The sequence below is a fragment of the Sarcophilus harrisii genome, chromosome 3 (assembly GCF_902635505.1).
Source record: "Sarcophilus harrisii chromosome 3, mSarHar1.11, whole genome shotgun sequence".
Classification (NCBI taxonomy): Eukaryota; Metazoa; Chordata; class Mammalia; order Dasyuromorphia; family Dasyuridae; genus Sarcophilus; species Sarcophilus harrisii.
The window spans coordinates 262,611,418-262,627,020 of NC_045428.1; the positions used below are offsets into that span (position 1 = coordinate 262,611,418).

Genomic DNA, 15,603 nt, shown 5'->3' on the forward strand with positions numbered 1-15,603 from the left:
TTGTAATCCATTCATATTTAAAGGCATGATTTTCAGTTTGCATTTTCTTCCATAAATTTTTGATAGTTCTCTAAATTCCTTTCCTTTTCAGTCTTTTAAATAACCTGGTCCTATGATTCATTTTATTTACATTATTTTGCTGTTAAGTTTATTGTCATAGGTATTTCCTTCCATTTACCTATATCTGAAGTTCTTTGAATTTACCTAAATTTTCTCTTGTGCAGATGTTGTCTATTTGCCTTAATTCATATATTTCCTCTTTTGATTTTCACCTTGTGCCATGAAGCATTTTTTTGTGAACTTTTCCAAGTTTTTCATTGTTTTGTCCTAATTTTTCTGTTTGTATACTTTGAAGTTTATTTTTGGATTCATGCCTATTTATTTTAAATTGTGTACCTCCTGAGAGTAAAGGTTCAACTTTTAGCTCCCTTTTTTTTTTTAATCACTTCTATTATTGTCTTTGTGGATTTTACCAAAATGGTTATAAAAATCATAAAATGTTTGTCACATGAAATCTTATATAGTATAGTCCAACTACTGCCAGGAATAATTTTGTACTTTGTAAAAATTGTTATTCTTTCTCTTCTGCTATTCAGAATTACCCTGGCTCTTGCTGGCTTTGGGTATTCATACATGCCTTTTTCTGGGAATGGGATGTATACCTGGGAAGGGCAACTTGCACTTCTTAGAATGTAGTTCCCTAATATGCAAAGATCTTTCAAATGAAATTTACAATTTCAAAGCTCCTAAATACTTACATTTGCTTCCTACCTCACTGGCATGTTCTGTAGTGGCATCCTTTTCAATCTGGGAAAAGGTCTCTTCTACTTCGATTTTATCAGTCCCTTCCTTCCATTGTTTTTATCTGATTTTCAAACAGCCCACTTCTGAGACTAGTTATTACTTCTCCATGGACTTTGTGAGAGATCATCACCACTCTCCTGAATCTCTTACCTTTTTTCTCCCAATCCTAGCAACTTCTGTTCCCTTTTCTCCCATCCTACCCCACCTTCTAAAAATTCACTTTTATTTTGCACAAGTGAATTTCCAGGACCATTTCTTTTGTGGAACCACAGAATGCCTTGCAGTGTTCTGAACCTTGTTGTAATCTCACTGTCATCTGCAAAGAGACCTACATTAAGAATCTTTTGTCTTTAGAGAATAATGTTCATATCTTTGGATTTTGTGCATACCTATTACACTGGAAAATTTTCAGCGAGCATGCTTTCCTGTTCTATACCTTGCTTCATGTGGATATTTTAGTGTTGATGCTCAAAATGAACATATTTCCACAATCTTAATTGAATTCTTTATCACAAATCTCAAGAACACTCAAAGTATAACTTTAAAAGTTGTGTTTTTTTCCTACTAATTATGCAGTTTTTTGACAAATAAGGAATAGCCCCAGCAGGATCATATACTCTTCATATCTTTCAATTATTGCTTATAAAAGTCAATCCCTTTCTCATATTTCCATCAATATAGTCAATGGATATAATGATGCTCCTAAATATGGGAAGCTACCTCAGTTGGCAATTTCCAGTTTTTCAGTCACCCTGTTATAATAAGTATAGTCCATGTTGTTTTGTAATCTTTTCCCCTCCTATTAGTTTAGTAATCTGTAAAAATAAAGAATTAGTCCATTACATTCAACAAACATTTATTATATGCCTACTAAGTTTAAGGCACTAGGTTAGGCACTGAAAATCACACAGAGAAAAAACAAACAAACTAGTTCTTGACTTCAAGAAGCTTAAATTCTACCGGGGGATACAAAAATTAAGATAAGTTTACAATATTTAGTGATTTGAAAAGAGAGCACTGACGATTGAATATGAAAGTTCTTTGGAAAACAAAAACCCTATTCAAATGCCTCCTAATGACTATAAATCCAAGACTCAGACCTGCAACTTTGATTTTTACAAGGATTGGGTTCGATTTTGGATAGAGATTACAGATTACTATTCAGTTTGCGTTCCCACTTAGGGTTCCTCAAAAATTACAACGTATTTCTGTGCCAGTATATAGCAGGAAAAGGATATCATGCTCGTAGGGAGCAAGGTTTGGGGGCTTTGTTTCTTGCTGCTCCTGGGACCAAGAAATCGGTAGAGAAACTTGGTCCAAGAAACGTTTCTCCTCCCCAGGAGGTTTAGTTCACTAAGTCCTTTGCTAAGAAATCATCAGATGACGCTCACAGTTCCTTTCATTTTTAAAGCTTAGGAATTCCTTTCTGAATATTTTAAGAGTCATCCTTGAATGCCATGAAAAGTGTGTTTATATTCAGGATAGATTAGTTTGCATTGGCAGAACTTCTCTAAAAAATGCCAAAAGTCAGTCAATTTTTTGTCCCATCTCCCCTTTTGGTGGGAGTACACTATAAACAGGTCAGGCCGGCGCTCCTCTTCTTTTTTTCCTTACCTCTCCCCAACCCACCCCCCAGCACCCTCGTTCCCCCTTTCTCCCCCCCAAAGTCTTATCTATTGCGGACACACAGGTGGTGGACCCCTGGGAAGTCGGGCTGGCCAGCTGGCTCAATCCTGCTGCTTGGCTCTGGAGGCCTCCGCGTTGGCCCGCAGAACGGCCCCGGGGGAAGGGTAAGGTCGCTGCTGGAACAGGGGGCCGGCCGCCGTGGTGTCCGCGCCCGTCTTGGCCTCGTTCTTCTTGGGGAGCCCCGTGGACCACGTGCCCCGCGGCGCATCCGAATAGGTGCTGGGGTCCATGGGGTCCAGCTCTTCGTCCTTGCGGCTGCCCTTCTTGCTCTTGGCATAGGGCGCCAGCTCCTCGCGGCGGTGATAGCGCCGCTCCTTGGCCTCGTCCCTCTCCAGCTTCTCGTACGGCTTGTCGTAGCCCCCCCGCTCCGACGGCTTGTCGTAGCCGCGCTCGGGCCGCTCGTAGCCGCGTTCCGGCTTCTCGTGGCTGCAGTCCATCTTTTCTTCTGGCTCCAGGCTGCCCTTGAGCTTCTTGGCCGCCTTGGTGATGACTGAGCTGGGGTCGTGGGGGTTGAGCCACGACACGAGGTCCGTCTCCACGTTCCAGTAGTAGGGAAGGCCGCACACCGGGTCAAAGACTTTGTACCAGTTGGGGGGCAGGCCTTCGAGGCGAGTGGCCTCGTAGTCCACGGGGTCGTCGTCATAGTCCTCGGCAATGATTTCTTCTTCTGGCTCGGGTTCCACCAGCTTGAGGAGCCCTCGCTTGGCGAGGCGGGACTGAAGGGCGGCAGGGAGCGGCATGGCGGCGAGCTTCAGCAGGGGGGTAAGCGGCGGGAGTGAGGAGACTCGACAGCGGCCGGCCTAGCTCCTTCTCCTCCGGCTTCCCAGGCCCTTCTGGCCCAGCTCTCTTTTGTGCTGGAAGATAACCAATGCCGGCGCGCGGAGGCGCTAACTCAGTGACGTCACTACCGTTTTGCTCTTCTCCCAGCTCAACCGGCGCTGGGGCGAAGGAGCCAGCACGTGAGGTCCCGCCCCCTTTGGGGGAGGGAATGTTTTTTTCAGAAAACAATGTTCTGAGCATGCGCATGTGCTGTAGGCGGGCAAAGACCTCCCCCCTCCCCCCCCCCCTTATGTACCTGGAAGAATCTACCTTGAGACGAAGCTCTCGTTACTCCATCTTTCTCCTCTCCATCCCACATCTCTCTTTTAATACTGATTTTTTTGACCTTTGTACCAACCAGAATATGATTTAACCTGCAAACTGATGATTTGGAAATAATCCTTAGATTGCTGGTTGTTTTTTTTGTATAGAATATAGCCAGAGGCTCTATTTCTCTCCCACCATCTTTCTCTGCAGCATTGTATAAGATTTTTGTTGTTTTCACAAAGTACACTATGAGGTTAATTAGCTAATCAAACGCAGTTCATTAAGCAGCAAGGCAGCACTTATTTTATTCAGTGTTTCACCTTGTTAGAACAAACACTCTACTCACCTTACATGACTCGGGAGTAAAGCAGGAAATTGCAAGAGATTTCTGAACGAACTCATATAAGGACAACTTCTTCAATGCTGAATGTCACTTTTTAAAAAAATAGTTTCCATAAAATCTAAGTCTATTAAAAGAGATTAATAGTCACTCCTGCCTAAGTAGAACAGGCAGCTACCTATATGGTTTGAATTGAGGGGAAGGAATTAAGGAATCAAGAGATTCCTGCCCCAAAGTGAATAAATACATAGTCAGCCTGACATTATTATGTTACTGTATACTATAATTAATAACAAAAGTATAAGGCTTGTTAAGGCCTTAGAAAGTACTTTCTCCACTTTGAGTTAAAGCATTAAGAAAGGCTCATTTAAAACTATTATCCAGAAGGTTCTGCCATTATGCCTAAATATTTTGTTTGCTAGATTATTGGGGTATTAGGGAAATTTAAATTATGATGAGGGATGGCAAGGATGAGAATTGGGATTGGTCAGGCAGCAAGCATGTATTAAACACTTAGTGGGAAAGATCATGCTAATTAGGGAGACAAAATATAAATAATTAAATGCTTAAGAGATAAATAGGAGAGAATAGGTGGAAGCCAATCTAAAAGAGCAAATAGGACATAGGTTTGGGACATAAATTAAAACAATAAATGAGATGACATTTATAAAAGCCTTAGCTCAACATCTGGCACATAGTAGGGCTTGTTAAATGCTTGTTCTCTACTTCCCCATTCCCCAAAATGAATCTCTGAGTAGTAAGAAGGTTAAGTATCCTCAAGGTACTCAAAACTATGAGGGAAACTTTGAACGAGTGTTATTTCTCAAACGAAACTAAAGGCTTCAAGATGCTTTATCTGCTACAATTTCCATGATTATTAGGTTCAGCATCTTAAGGGTATATTTCTTAAGGTATTTATGAAATATTCAGGTCTTCAATCTGTTATGAGCACACAGGATTTAAGTTTGCAGGGACCTTGGGAGGCTTCTAACCTCTGAATAGATGCTAGACTAATTCATTTTAATAGATATAAGTCTATGCTATGTTTAAGGATTTTTAGGAAGGACAATATGCAGTCTCTCCTAGCAAGCCTTTTTCAAAATTTAAGTCTTTATTATGAGGTAGTACTGTTATATTTAATCTTTTTCATCCTGTAATTAAGCCCATTCCCTTTTTGTCCAAGAATTCTATAAAATTTCAACACAGTAGATCCTTAGCATTTGAAGGTGATATGTTCTGAAAATTCCAAAGATAGACAAATCTATAGAATTGATAAACAATCAATAAACAAACATTTATTAAGTGCTTAGTATGTACTAGGCATGATCTAAGCTTGGGGGACATGATGAAAGTGAGAGTTTCTATCCCTAAGGTGATTACATTCTAGTTGGGGAGGTACACACATATATGCGTGTATATATAGATACACATACAAAAATGTGTGTGTGTGTGTGTACAAACAACAACTTGACAGGTACAGTCAAAACAACATCTTGATAGGTAATCTTGGAAAATAATATATTGGGGGAAAGAAAAGGTAATGAATGGGAAAAGGAAAGTCTCCTTTTTTATAGGTGACCCATGGACTGAATCTTGAAGCTAAAAGGATCTAGCCATAGTTTAAGATTTTGATTATGTTTGGAAGACCTTAAGCATCAGAGTGGGTAAAAAGTACTAGGTGGAGTGATTAAATATGTGATGAAAAGATTTTGACTTCTTTTGCAAGGTGTGAACATATTCATTTATGCTTTATTGAGTAGATCTGAGTAATTACAGATTCACACCTCACTAAAGAAGTCTCAGCTTTGGAAATGATTGTGTTGGCTCAGTTTAGAACAGTGGACCTATTATACAATGGCCTTATTCTTTTAAACTCATTAATTGATTATGCTTTGCTAATAAGCATTAAACATGTTAATAATGTAAACTATTATACTGGTTGGCACTTATATAAACTTAAAGTGAAGAAAGAACTTAAATAGATCATTATGACCTTTTCCCTAAGACTTGATGTTTTCCTACAATCTTCTGACTTTAAAGTCACTACACAGGCCCACAATTCCCCCTCTAAAATTTCTTCTTCTCATTTTATTCAGAGTTGATTTTTACTTATCTAAGTGATTTAGGTATTAATATAATTTTTAGAAGTAATATTTTACATTTTGGTGTGAATGAGGCTAAATTTTCCCAGTGAGGAAATTGCATTTTAAAAGATGAAATTCCTGAATCCAGTGAATCATTGGTGGAATATGTGTGTCTTTGGAATGTACGATTTACAGATGTTTCTTCCCATGTAGAATCATTAGCAAGGTTTTCTTTGCTGCTGCCCAACATTCAGAAATCTATGGGATAGTTTTTTTAAGTGCCTACTATATGCCTGGCACTATACATATCACTGGGAATATATAGAAAGTGAAAGAGACAAGCTTCCTATGGGAGTTTACAATCTAATGGGAAAAGACAACATACAAAAGGAAGCTGAAATGGAGGTGAGGGGTAACTGGGAAGAGGAAAAACCTCCTTAATTGGAGGGTTCTGGGAAGAGTTCTCAGGTTTCCCACCTCCAGTCAAAGGGAGCTTTCTCTCCCAAGTCCCTCCCCATCCCCCAATTCCCCAGGGGACACTGAATTGCTAAGAATTCCAGGGACAAGGTGTGAATTTGGAGGCTGAAGTAACTTTCCTGGATGAGGAGGTGCCAGGAGCATGAAGTCCAAAGGAGTACAAGCCCTATCCATTCTCTTTATCTAAAGAGGGGTTCAGGAGAAGCTAGGTAGAGCACAAACAGCCACAGTTAGGTAGCAATGTTTGTGATGATGAGGTCGTTTCCTATACTAAAGTAAAAACCATTAACCAGGTTTCAGCCACGAACTTGTTAAACTCAAATCTTTTTTGTATAACTATCAGCGTGGAATTCAAGGTTTATTTCTTAAGGACTTTTACTTTCAAAGCTGATAAAAGCTTTATGCATAATCCTTTATCTTAACTAACATCCAACTTTTTAAAATTTAATACAAATTGACAAATATTTATTGACTACCTGCTATGAGTAAGGCACTATGTTAGCTGGTGAGCTTCATTTTTAAGGGGGATCTTCTGTTAGTTAATGCTCCACTTCAAAAAATACATCCTGCTACTAAATGGGAATTTTATCTATCTACATAAGATAATGAGGGAAGTATATCAGAACTGAGTGAGCTTAGAGTCTTTTAAAATCCAATATCTTAGTAGCTCATATGATTTTGGCCAAGTCACCTTCCCTCTCTTTCTCCATTTCTTTCTTCACTTTCTTCATTTACAAAATGAAGGGGCTGGGCTGGTTGATTACTAAGGTATTTTTCAGTTCAGAATCTATTATCCTATGAATAAGAATATGGTCCTGGAAGAATATAATATATATATTATTTCATTCCAATTAGGTGACTGCCTATTCCAACTATATATTAGATTAGCATAATTCTAGATATTGGAAATTGAATTGAGTGGCCTTAAGCATTTGTGGGATCTAAAGTGCTTACACAAAAAAGAAGGGGCAGAGTTTTGGGGAAGCTAGGTGGCTCCATGAATAGAACACTAGAATTGAAGTCAGCAAGCACTGAATTCAAATTTTTTGCCTCAGATATTTACTAGTTGTGTGATCCTATGCCTCCATTTCTCTATAAAAATGGGACTAACAACAAAATCTATCTCGTAGGATGGTTGTATAATTCAAATGAGATAACATGTGTAAAGTGTTTTGAAAGCCTTAAAACACTATATATATATATATATATATATATATATATATATATATATGAAATATCTTGTTATTATTCTCCCATTCATCTAAATGATAGAAATCCTAAAGTATACCATCTATGGACCTTAGTCTTTTGGAATATTTTTTTCTATTAATCTATCCATGTCCAAATGATAACATATTGCTTAAATGTGAAGAAATGCTTTAAAATACACAAACTTGATGTATAAGAGCTTGGATCACAGAGCTTTCATATTAGTTCCCTCTATCCTCAATATACTTCTCAGTTTGGTTAGTATCCTTTGGGGAGTTGGAAGGGAATGGTTGGAAGATTATGCTATCATTTCTTTATTTTTTTGCTATAGTCATTAATCTGAAATCATCAATACTTTAGTTTCTTTAAGTATGTAAGGCATTTTAAATGTCAAAGGGATGGAGGAAATCATGTTTATACTCTAAAATATTTGTAACACAACTTCAATCAGAATAGTCTCAAAGGGGGAAATGCACTGGCCCAGCGACAATTCTCAATTACTTTTTACATCACAGCTGGATAATTTCAGCCTATCTCTAGCTCATCAAATGACACAGTGGGAGGCATGGTTTGAAAGGAACATAGAGAATTGTTATCCTACACCAGCTGGGTAGAACGAAAAGAATGAGAAGAAAGGAAACATTCATTGTACTTTGAATGTGTGCAAAGCATTCCAGATTGTCTTGAAAGAGGCCTTTAAAAGTCAGAGAAGTGAGTAATAGTCTATTAGAGAATGGGCCATGTGCCACTCTTACTAGTTATACCATTTCAACTACCATTACCTCTAGTGGTCAAAGCAATAACTTTTTCTGTCCCACAATTACATTGAATTGCTATTGAGAGAGAGACAGAAAGAGAGACACAATGAAACAGAGACAGACAGAGAATTTTAAGTTTCTGATACATGGAATAGAAAAGTTAACAGCCAAGTATTCTGTGCTATCCACCAATGAAGGGTAGGAGTACCATAAGGCCTTCATTTACTAAAATGTTTAGGGAAATTAGTGTTCTGATTAATTAAATTTCTTGGTTTATTCTAGTCACCAGATAGCAGTTCAGACTTGAGTCAGGAAACTCTAAATTCAGATTGGGCTTTAGACACTAACTAGTTGTGAGATCCTGGGGAAGACATCTGTCTATCTCAGTTTCCTTAATTGCAAAAGGGAGATAAAAACAGCACAATCCCCAAGTTTTGTTGTGAGCGTCAAATGAGACCATTAAAATAATATTTGTAGAGCACTTACCACTTAATAAATGCTTGTTTCCTACATTTTCTTTTCTAAGTGTTACTCAGAAGATTAAGTTTGTTCTAACTTTTACTGTTGAAAGACTTTCTTAAATTTTTATGTCTTTTTCCTGCTTTAGTAAGTAGCTTGCATTGAATCTAATTTGTTATTTACTGTTTTAGGGTCTTGAAGGTCCATAAAATCATCATTTCAAATGCTACTTTCCATAATACTGATATAGAAGGTATCAGAGATAAGGCTATTAACCCCAAAACATATTCAAGAATTCCCATTGCATACTTTCTATTGCTTTCTATTCCTTCTCTTCCCTTCTTTACAGGATATCTTGATGGCTGTCTGTTTTATTGTGATTTCTCATTCTTCTAAAAGTTGAAAAGGAAAACAATTATAGTTACTTGGATATTCCAATTAATCAAGCTTTTATTGTAATAAATCAAGTAATAATTGTTTTAGTTAAAATTTGAATTGCATATTTCTTCATATTTGGAAATGGTTGAGAGAGCCAGCAAGGCCTTATGGATAGAGAGCTGCCCTTGGAATGAGGAACACCTGAGTTCGTCTTCGATATAGGACATACAGATTGTTTGATCCTGAGTAAGTAACTTAATACCACCTAATCATATAATTCTGAAATACAGAATAAGGGTTGATCTGCATTAATAGAATGAATGAACTTGTCAGAGATGGGGAGAAAAAGGGGAGCTGAAGAAAAGGAAACAATTTACATCAGAATTTCCAGGGAACAATAATTATGTAAAATATTATATTTTGTCATCAAGGAAGGATGAAATTTAAAAAAATGGAATTTTAGGATGAAACTGAAAGAAGGAATATTAGAAAAACCAAAAGAGATAAAAGATAACACATGAATGAAAAATATGAAGGCATTTAATGGTATGATTCTGATAAGACTGAATTTCTACACATAATTTTATTATATCTTGATCTGAAAAGAATATGTTTAATATTTCTGTTTTTCTGCATTTGATTGTAAGTTTTTTATGCCCTAATATATAGAAAATTTTTATGTAGGCGCCATTTACTGCTGAGAAAAACATACATTCCTTTCTGTCTCTATTAAGTTTTCTCCACAGGTCTATCATATCTAACTTTTCTAAAATTCTATTCACCTTCTTTCTTGTTTGGTGGTTAGATTTATCTAATTCTAAGAGAGAAAGATTGAGCTCCCCCTTGTATGATTTTGCTGTTTATTTTTTCTTGTAACTCACTTAACTTTTCTAAGAATGTGGCTGCTATGCCACTTGGTGTGTATCTAAGTTTGGTGTGGTGTTCTCTGGTTCGGTTTTCTTGTGGTCTCTGGGAGCAGCTTTTGTTTCAGTTCAATAATCACCACGAGAACAGCCAGGTGTTAAAGTCCAAATCCTTTATTGTTTCCTTTCCTGGGGCTGGTAGTTTTCTTAGAGGCCTTCCAGAGTCTTGGTTTCAGTGGATCTAATGCAAGAGGAGAGCCTGCCACCAGGAACCTGACCAAAGATCAAATGAATCTCTCTCCTTGGTTCTGAGAGCTTGAGCTCCCGCCCCCAGTCCTTTGTCTTTTCTGCCTCTGAATCAATCTAGCTGAGGCTTCTAGCTTATATGCTCTACACTGAGTATAAACCAATCATTATATGACTAGGAAACCATTATTTGTTGTAAGAGTAAATCAATCATACTGAACTTAGAGAACTATTAATCATCATGATAAACTAGAAAACCATTGTCTCATCAATTCCACTGAGTTAACACCTTGTAAGAATCCTTGTTTCAAGTTCAGAGTTCTGGTCATAACATCTCCTACATTCTTTTGTTTAGAACATAAGTGGTCATGACCTCCCTGACTTCTCAGAGAGATGAGAACCCCAAAAGGAGGTGATCATGCCCTCCTTGACTTCTCAGAAAGGGGTGAAAACACCAAAAAAGTTGGTGTTCATTCCCTCCCTAACTTCTCAGAAAGTTACAGACTTTACCAGTTCAGGACTCTGATATAATCAAGCAGATGGCAGAAAGGGATTACGTGATCAATCAACCAAAAAGCAATCATATGGGAGAAAGTGATTACAATTGGGGAGAATACAGGCTTTTTAACCCAACAGAAGGGCAGTGTCTAGTGCAAACAACTCCAATGTAATTATAAGGTGATGAGGAGAGATTTAGAAAGTGGTAAATAGAAGGGACCACATAAGTTAACTGCTTGAGGGAAAGGGTTTGCTTGTATAGATGTCCTATTTTCCCACATTGAAAATATTGATGAGTTTCTCTGGAAGTCCCTTGCCAAGAGAGACTCTGTCTTATCATGTTTTGTATCATAAGCTGGTCATAAAAAGCACTTTTACCCACTGTGGCACAGCGTCTTATTATCTCCTCTAAAGGAGCGTCTTTGTGTAGTCCCCATATAATTCCTCTACAAACCTCATTAGCATTTCCCTGAGCCAGTTGTTTTGTCATAATTCTTATAGCTGCATTTTCTCCAATGGTTCTTGTGACAGTTGTTTGCAAATGTCCCACAAAATCAGCAAAAGATTCATTGGGACCTTGCTCTATTTTTGTGAAGGCTTCCCCTCCATCTTTTCTAGGAGGGAGCTCCATGCTTTGACTGCAGCAGCAGCAATTTGCTCATATGCTGCTATGGGATAATTAATCTGTGCTAAAGTGTCTGCATACTGACCTTTACCTTTCAGTTGGTCAAAGTTGATTTGTATATTAACTCCAGTTTGCCTATTTCATTGGGCTTATATCACTATACTCCAAAAGCCACAACAAGTTTTGTCCAAGTTCTAAACATGTCCTTGTTATGGATTCCAATCATAAGCCAAATTCTCTAGTAGTGCAACCCTTTTTCAAATCCTTAATTTTTTCCAGATCAAAAGGAGTGTATCTTCTCCTGGCTTGACCTGAAGAGTCAAACTTTTCAATAACAGGGTATGTATTTATCAAATCAGATATATTCTGTCCTTCTTTTTTTGCTTTAACTAATGCCTTTTGAAATCTTGTCGTAGGCTGCTTCATAGGTGGTACTGATTGTGTTACTGCCCATCCCCCTTCTCCTCCCTCCACCCATGAAGGGTTAATTGAGGGAGGTAGGCCAGGGGATGGGGAATGCCCTAATGGCTCCTGCTGTGAAGCACCACACTCCTTAATTTCATCAGAATTGTACTTAACTCCTTTCTTGTATAATTCTTCATGCTTTTCATCTAGTTTGTCTGGATCCTCCCTTTCCTGCTCTTTCTTCTTTTTCCTTATTCTATAACTTATATAATTTCCTAAAGCCAGTTGTATTAAGTTATATGTATAAAGAGTTTCTTTAGAAATTGAATCAGGTTTATTATCAATGTAGTAGTCACATAGTGGCTCTCTTACTAATTTCCACTTGTCTGGATCTAATTCTTTTTCCTTAGAGAACCAAGGAGATGTGTATTGCCTTGTTTCTAAAAGTTCAATGATCTGCTCCCAAGTTACAATCAAACCTTTTTTTTTTTTTTTAATCAGTCTAACCAAGCTTTCGACATATTTTCCTTGAATTGGAAAAGAAGGCTGTTTTCTAAACATTTGTCCCATTTCAGCTCAAACACTAGTTTAGTCCTTTACAAAGTTTCCTTCTTGTACTCACACTAATTTCTGGATTGCGGAGACTTTTCCATTGAAATCAGGATCAAAAACTTTTCCCACTGAACTCAGGATCATGTCAGCCCCACATTCAGATGCCAAAATATAGTGTTCCCTGGTTCAGTTTTCTTGGGGCCTCTGGGGGCAGCCTTCATTTCAGTTCAGTAATCAGCATGAGAACAGCCAGGTGTTAAAGTCCAAATCCTTTATTGTCTTCTTGCCTGGGACTGGGAAGCTTTCTGGAGAGCCTTTCAGAACAGCCTTGGTCTCAGTGGAGAAATGTAGGAGGAGAGCCAGGATGGTGTGAGATGGGATGAAGGGCTTGTACTTCAGCCTCCAGTCTGTTTGTCTTCCTTAGCTCTCTCAATGAATCTAGATGAGGCTCCCAGCTTATATGCTCTACCCTGAGTATAAACCAATCATTGAAACTTAGAGAACTGTGCTAAACTAGATAACCATTGTATCATCAATTCCACTTAGCACCTTGTAAGAGGTAAGAATCCTTGTTTCAAGTTTAGAGTTCTGACCCATAACAGTTTGGTATTATCTATGGTACCCTTTAGTAAGATATACTTTTTTCCTTATATTTTTTAAATTGGATCTATTCTTTGCTTTTTCTTGGTTTTTAGAACTAAGAGCCTCCTGCCCTCCTCTACTGCTTCTTTATCTATTCTTCTCATTTATATAACAAAAATACTATTTTTACCTTAACTCTGTCCCAATATTTCTTTTGAACTACCCAGTTGCTGGTGTCAATCTTAAATATATGGTATACATTTCCATGTGAAAAAATAAACAATTTGTCCATATTAAGTTCCTTGACATTGACCTTTGATATTGACTCTTATATGTTAAATTTACTATTGAGTTCAGATTTGGTTGAAAGAAAATCCTAAAAATTTTCAAGTCCATTAAATGTTCATTTTTTTCATTCAATATCATGAATAATTTTGCTGGATATATTTTTGGCCATAGGCTTTAGTTATTTTGATTGCTGGTATAAATGATTCTAGGACCTGTGGTCTTTTATTGTGGCTGCTGCTACGTCCTATACAATTCTACTTGTAGGTCCAGCGTATTTGAATATTTTTCTTTCTTTTTTGCAAAATTTTCTCTTTGATCTGGGGATTTTGAGATTTGGCAATAATATCCCTATGTGTTTTCCACAAAGGATCTCTTTGAGTTGGTGATTGGTGGGTTTTTTTTTTTTGTTTGTTTGTTTGTTTTGTTTTTTATTTCTACTTTCCCCTCATGTTCTGTCACTCCAGGACAATTTTCTTGGATTATTTCTTATATTGTTGTGTCAAGGTTCTTTTTTTGGTCACAACTTCAGGTAGTCCAATTATTCTTATATTTTCTCTTCTTGATCTTTTATTCAGATCTGTTTTTTTTTTCTTACGAGATGTTTCATGCTCTATTCTATTTTTTTATTCTTTATATTCTGTTTGTTATTTCTTGGTCTCTTCTAGCTTCACTGCTTCCCCTTGCCCACATCTAATTTTCAAATAGTTATTGTTATCTTTAAGATTCTATATTTCCTTTTCTAGTTGATTAACTTTTTTTCATAATCTTATTTTTCTTAGATGCTTTTTAATTTTTTTTTTTAGTTTTTCCTCAATGTCTCTCATTTGATTTTAAAATTCTTTTTTGAATTCTATAAATTCTCTCTGGGCAGGGAGTTATTCAACATTACTCTTTGGAGTAGAGGAAGCTTTTTTTTTTTTTTTTTTTACTTTAGTGTCCTTCTTTAAAGATGAACCCCAGTATTTCTTGTTCCCCTAGTAAGTTTCTATGGTTAGGTTCTTTCTTCTTTTCCAGTTCATTTTTTTAAATAAGAAGTATTAGTGTATATACCTCTAATCATGGGGTGAGGGGATGATGCCTCTAGCTTTACTTCAGCTCTTCCCTCTGATCTGAAATTCCAAACCAAGAGTTCTGCTCTCCTGCCAGTGCTAGCAGCCAGTAGTGTCCCTGTTCCATTGCCTCCACATTAAGGGAATGTGAACACTTGCATTATTTTGTCAGTTATGTTAAGGAGGGAACAGTGAGGAAATAGAGTGGGAGCAGCAGGACAATTAGGAAGTTGATGCTGTAGTCAATACTAAGAGTATGAATTAGAGTTGTGACCCTAGGAGTTAAAAGAAAGGAATGGTGACAACCTATATTGTAGAGATAGAATTGACAAGACTTAAAAACTCCTTGAATATAGGGGTGGTTAAGAGAATGAGAGAGAAAAACCAATCAAGGAGGGCTTAAAGGTAATAAATCTAGATGATACCATTAATAGAAATAATAAAATTTATAGGAACCCCTATTTTGGGGAAAAATGAATAAATTCAATTTTGGGACTTATAGAAATTAAGAAAGTCATGAGACCCCAGATGAAGATAAGTGGGAGATAAGGCAACAGAGAAGAGATCTATATAATGAAAAGCCATTAAGTGTCCCCAGAAGGAGTGAGTATGCAAACATACTGAATACCTATAGAATCCATGAAACCAAGGGAAGAATAAATAGCAGATAGTATTGAAAAGTTTAGAGAACTCAAAAAGGATAGAAAAAGAATACTACATTTAGAGTTTGGTACTCTAGGACAAGATAATTTTTTTGAGTGACTGTATCAGAAGTCTGATTACTCCTAGATTGAGAAATAAGAGATGGAACTACCAAGTACATAGGACATTTTTTTGGACTTTAGTTGTGAAGGGGAGAAAAGCAAAGACTCTGTACTCAAAGCTGTCAGTGAAAGATACCGAGATGCCTGGATCATGCCTTTTGTATGCAAACAATTCTACCTCAGCTATTTCTGAGTCATTTGCTCTTCTGGTTCTGAACTCAATTGGAAGACTTCATCATCATGTTGTATCAATCTTCAGTCTTTTGGGGTAGAAAGCAGCTAACAACATGGACTGGGTATAGGCAGGGACTATCTACTCATGTTTCATAGGCTGGTGTTTCCCTTATATAAGGTGAAAAGAAACCTAAATATGTTTGTAGGCAATGAAGTGCCAATAGATAGGGAGAGATTGAGTCTAAGAGAGCTAGAGTCTAAGAGTACAGACCCTAT

General features: G+C 37.3%; 1 protein-coding gene across 1 annotated transcript; it reads right to left on the reverse strand.

Moving 5' to 3' along the window:
• Positions 1–2,413: 2,413 nt before the first annotated feature.
• On the reverse strand, positions 2,414–3,434 carry LOC100925250 (polyglutamine-binding protein 1). Its single transcript, XM_012544501.3, has one exon. The coding sequence runs from the start codon at positions 3,228–3,230 to the stop codon at positions 2,532–2,534; it is 699 nt and encodes a 232-aa protein (XP_012399955.1). The 5' UTR covers positions 3,231–3,434; the 3' UTR covers positions 2,414–2,531.
• Positions 3,435–15,603: the final 12,169 nt, after the last annotated feature.

Bases quoted from the DNA above. Each gene is read 5' to 3' on its own strand.
- LOC100925250 (XM_012544501.3), bottom strand. From the start codon at position 3,230: ATGCCGCTCCCTGCCGCCCTTCAGTCCCGCCTCGCCAAGCGAGGGCTC.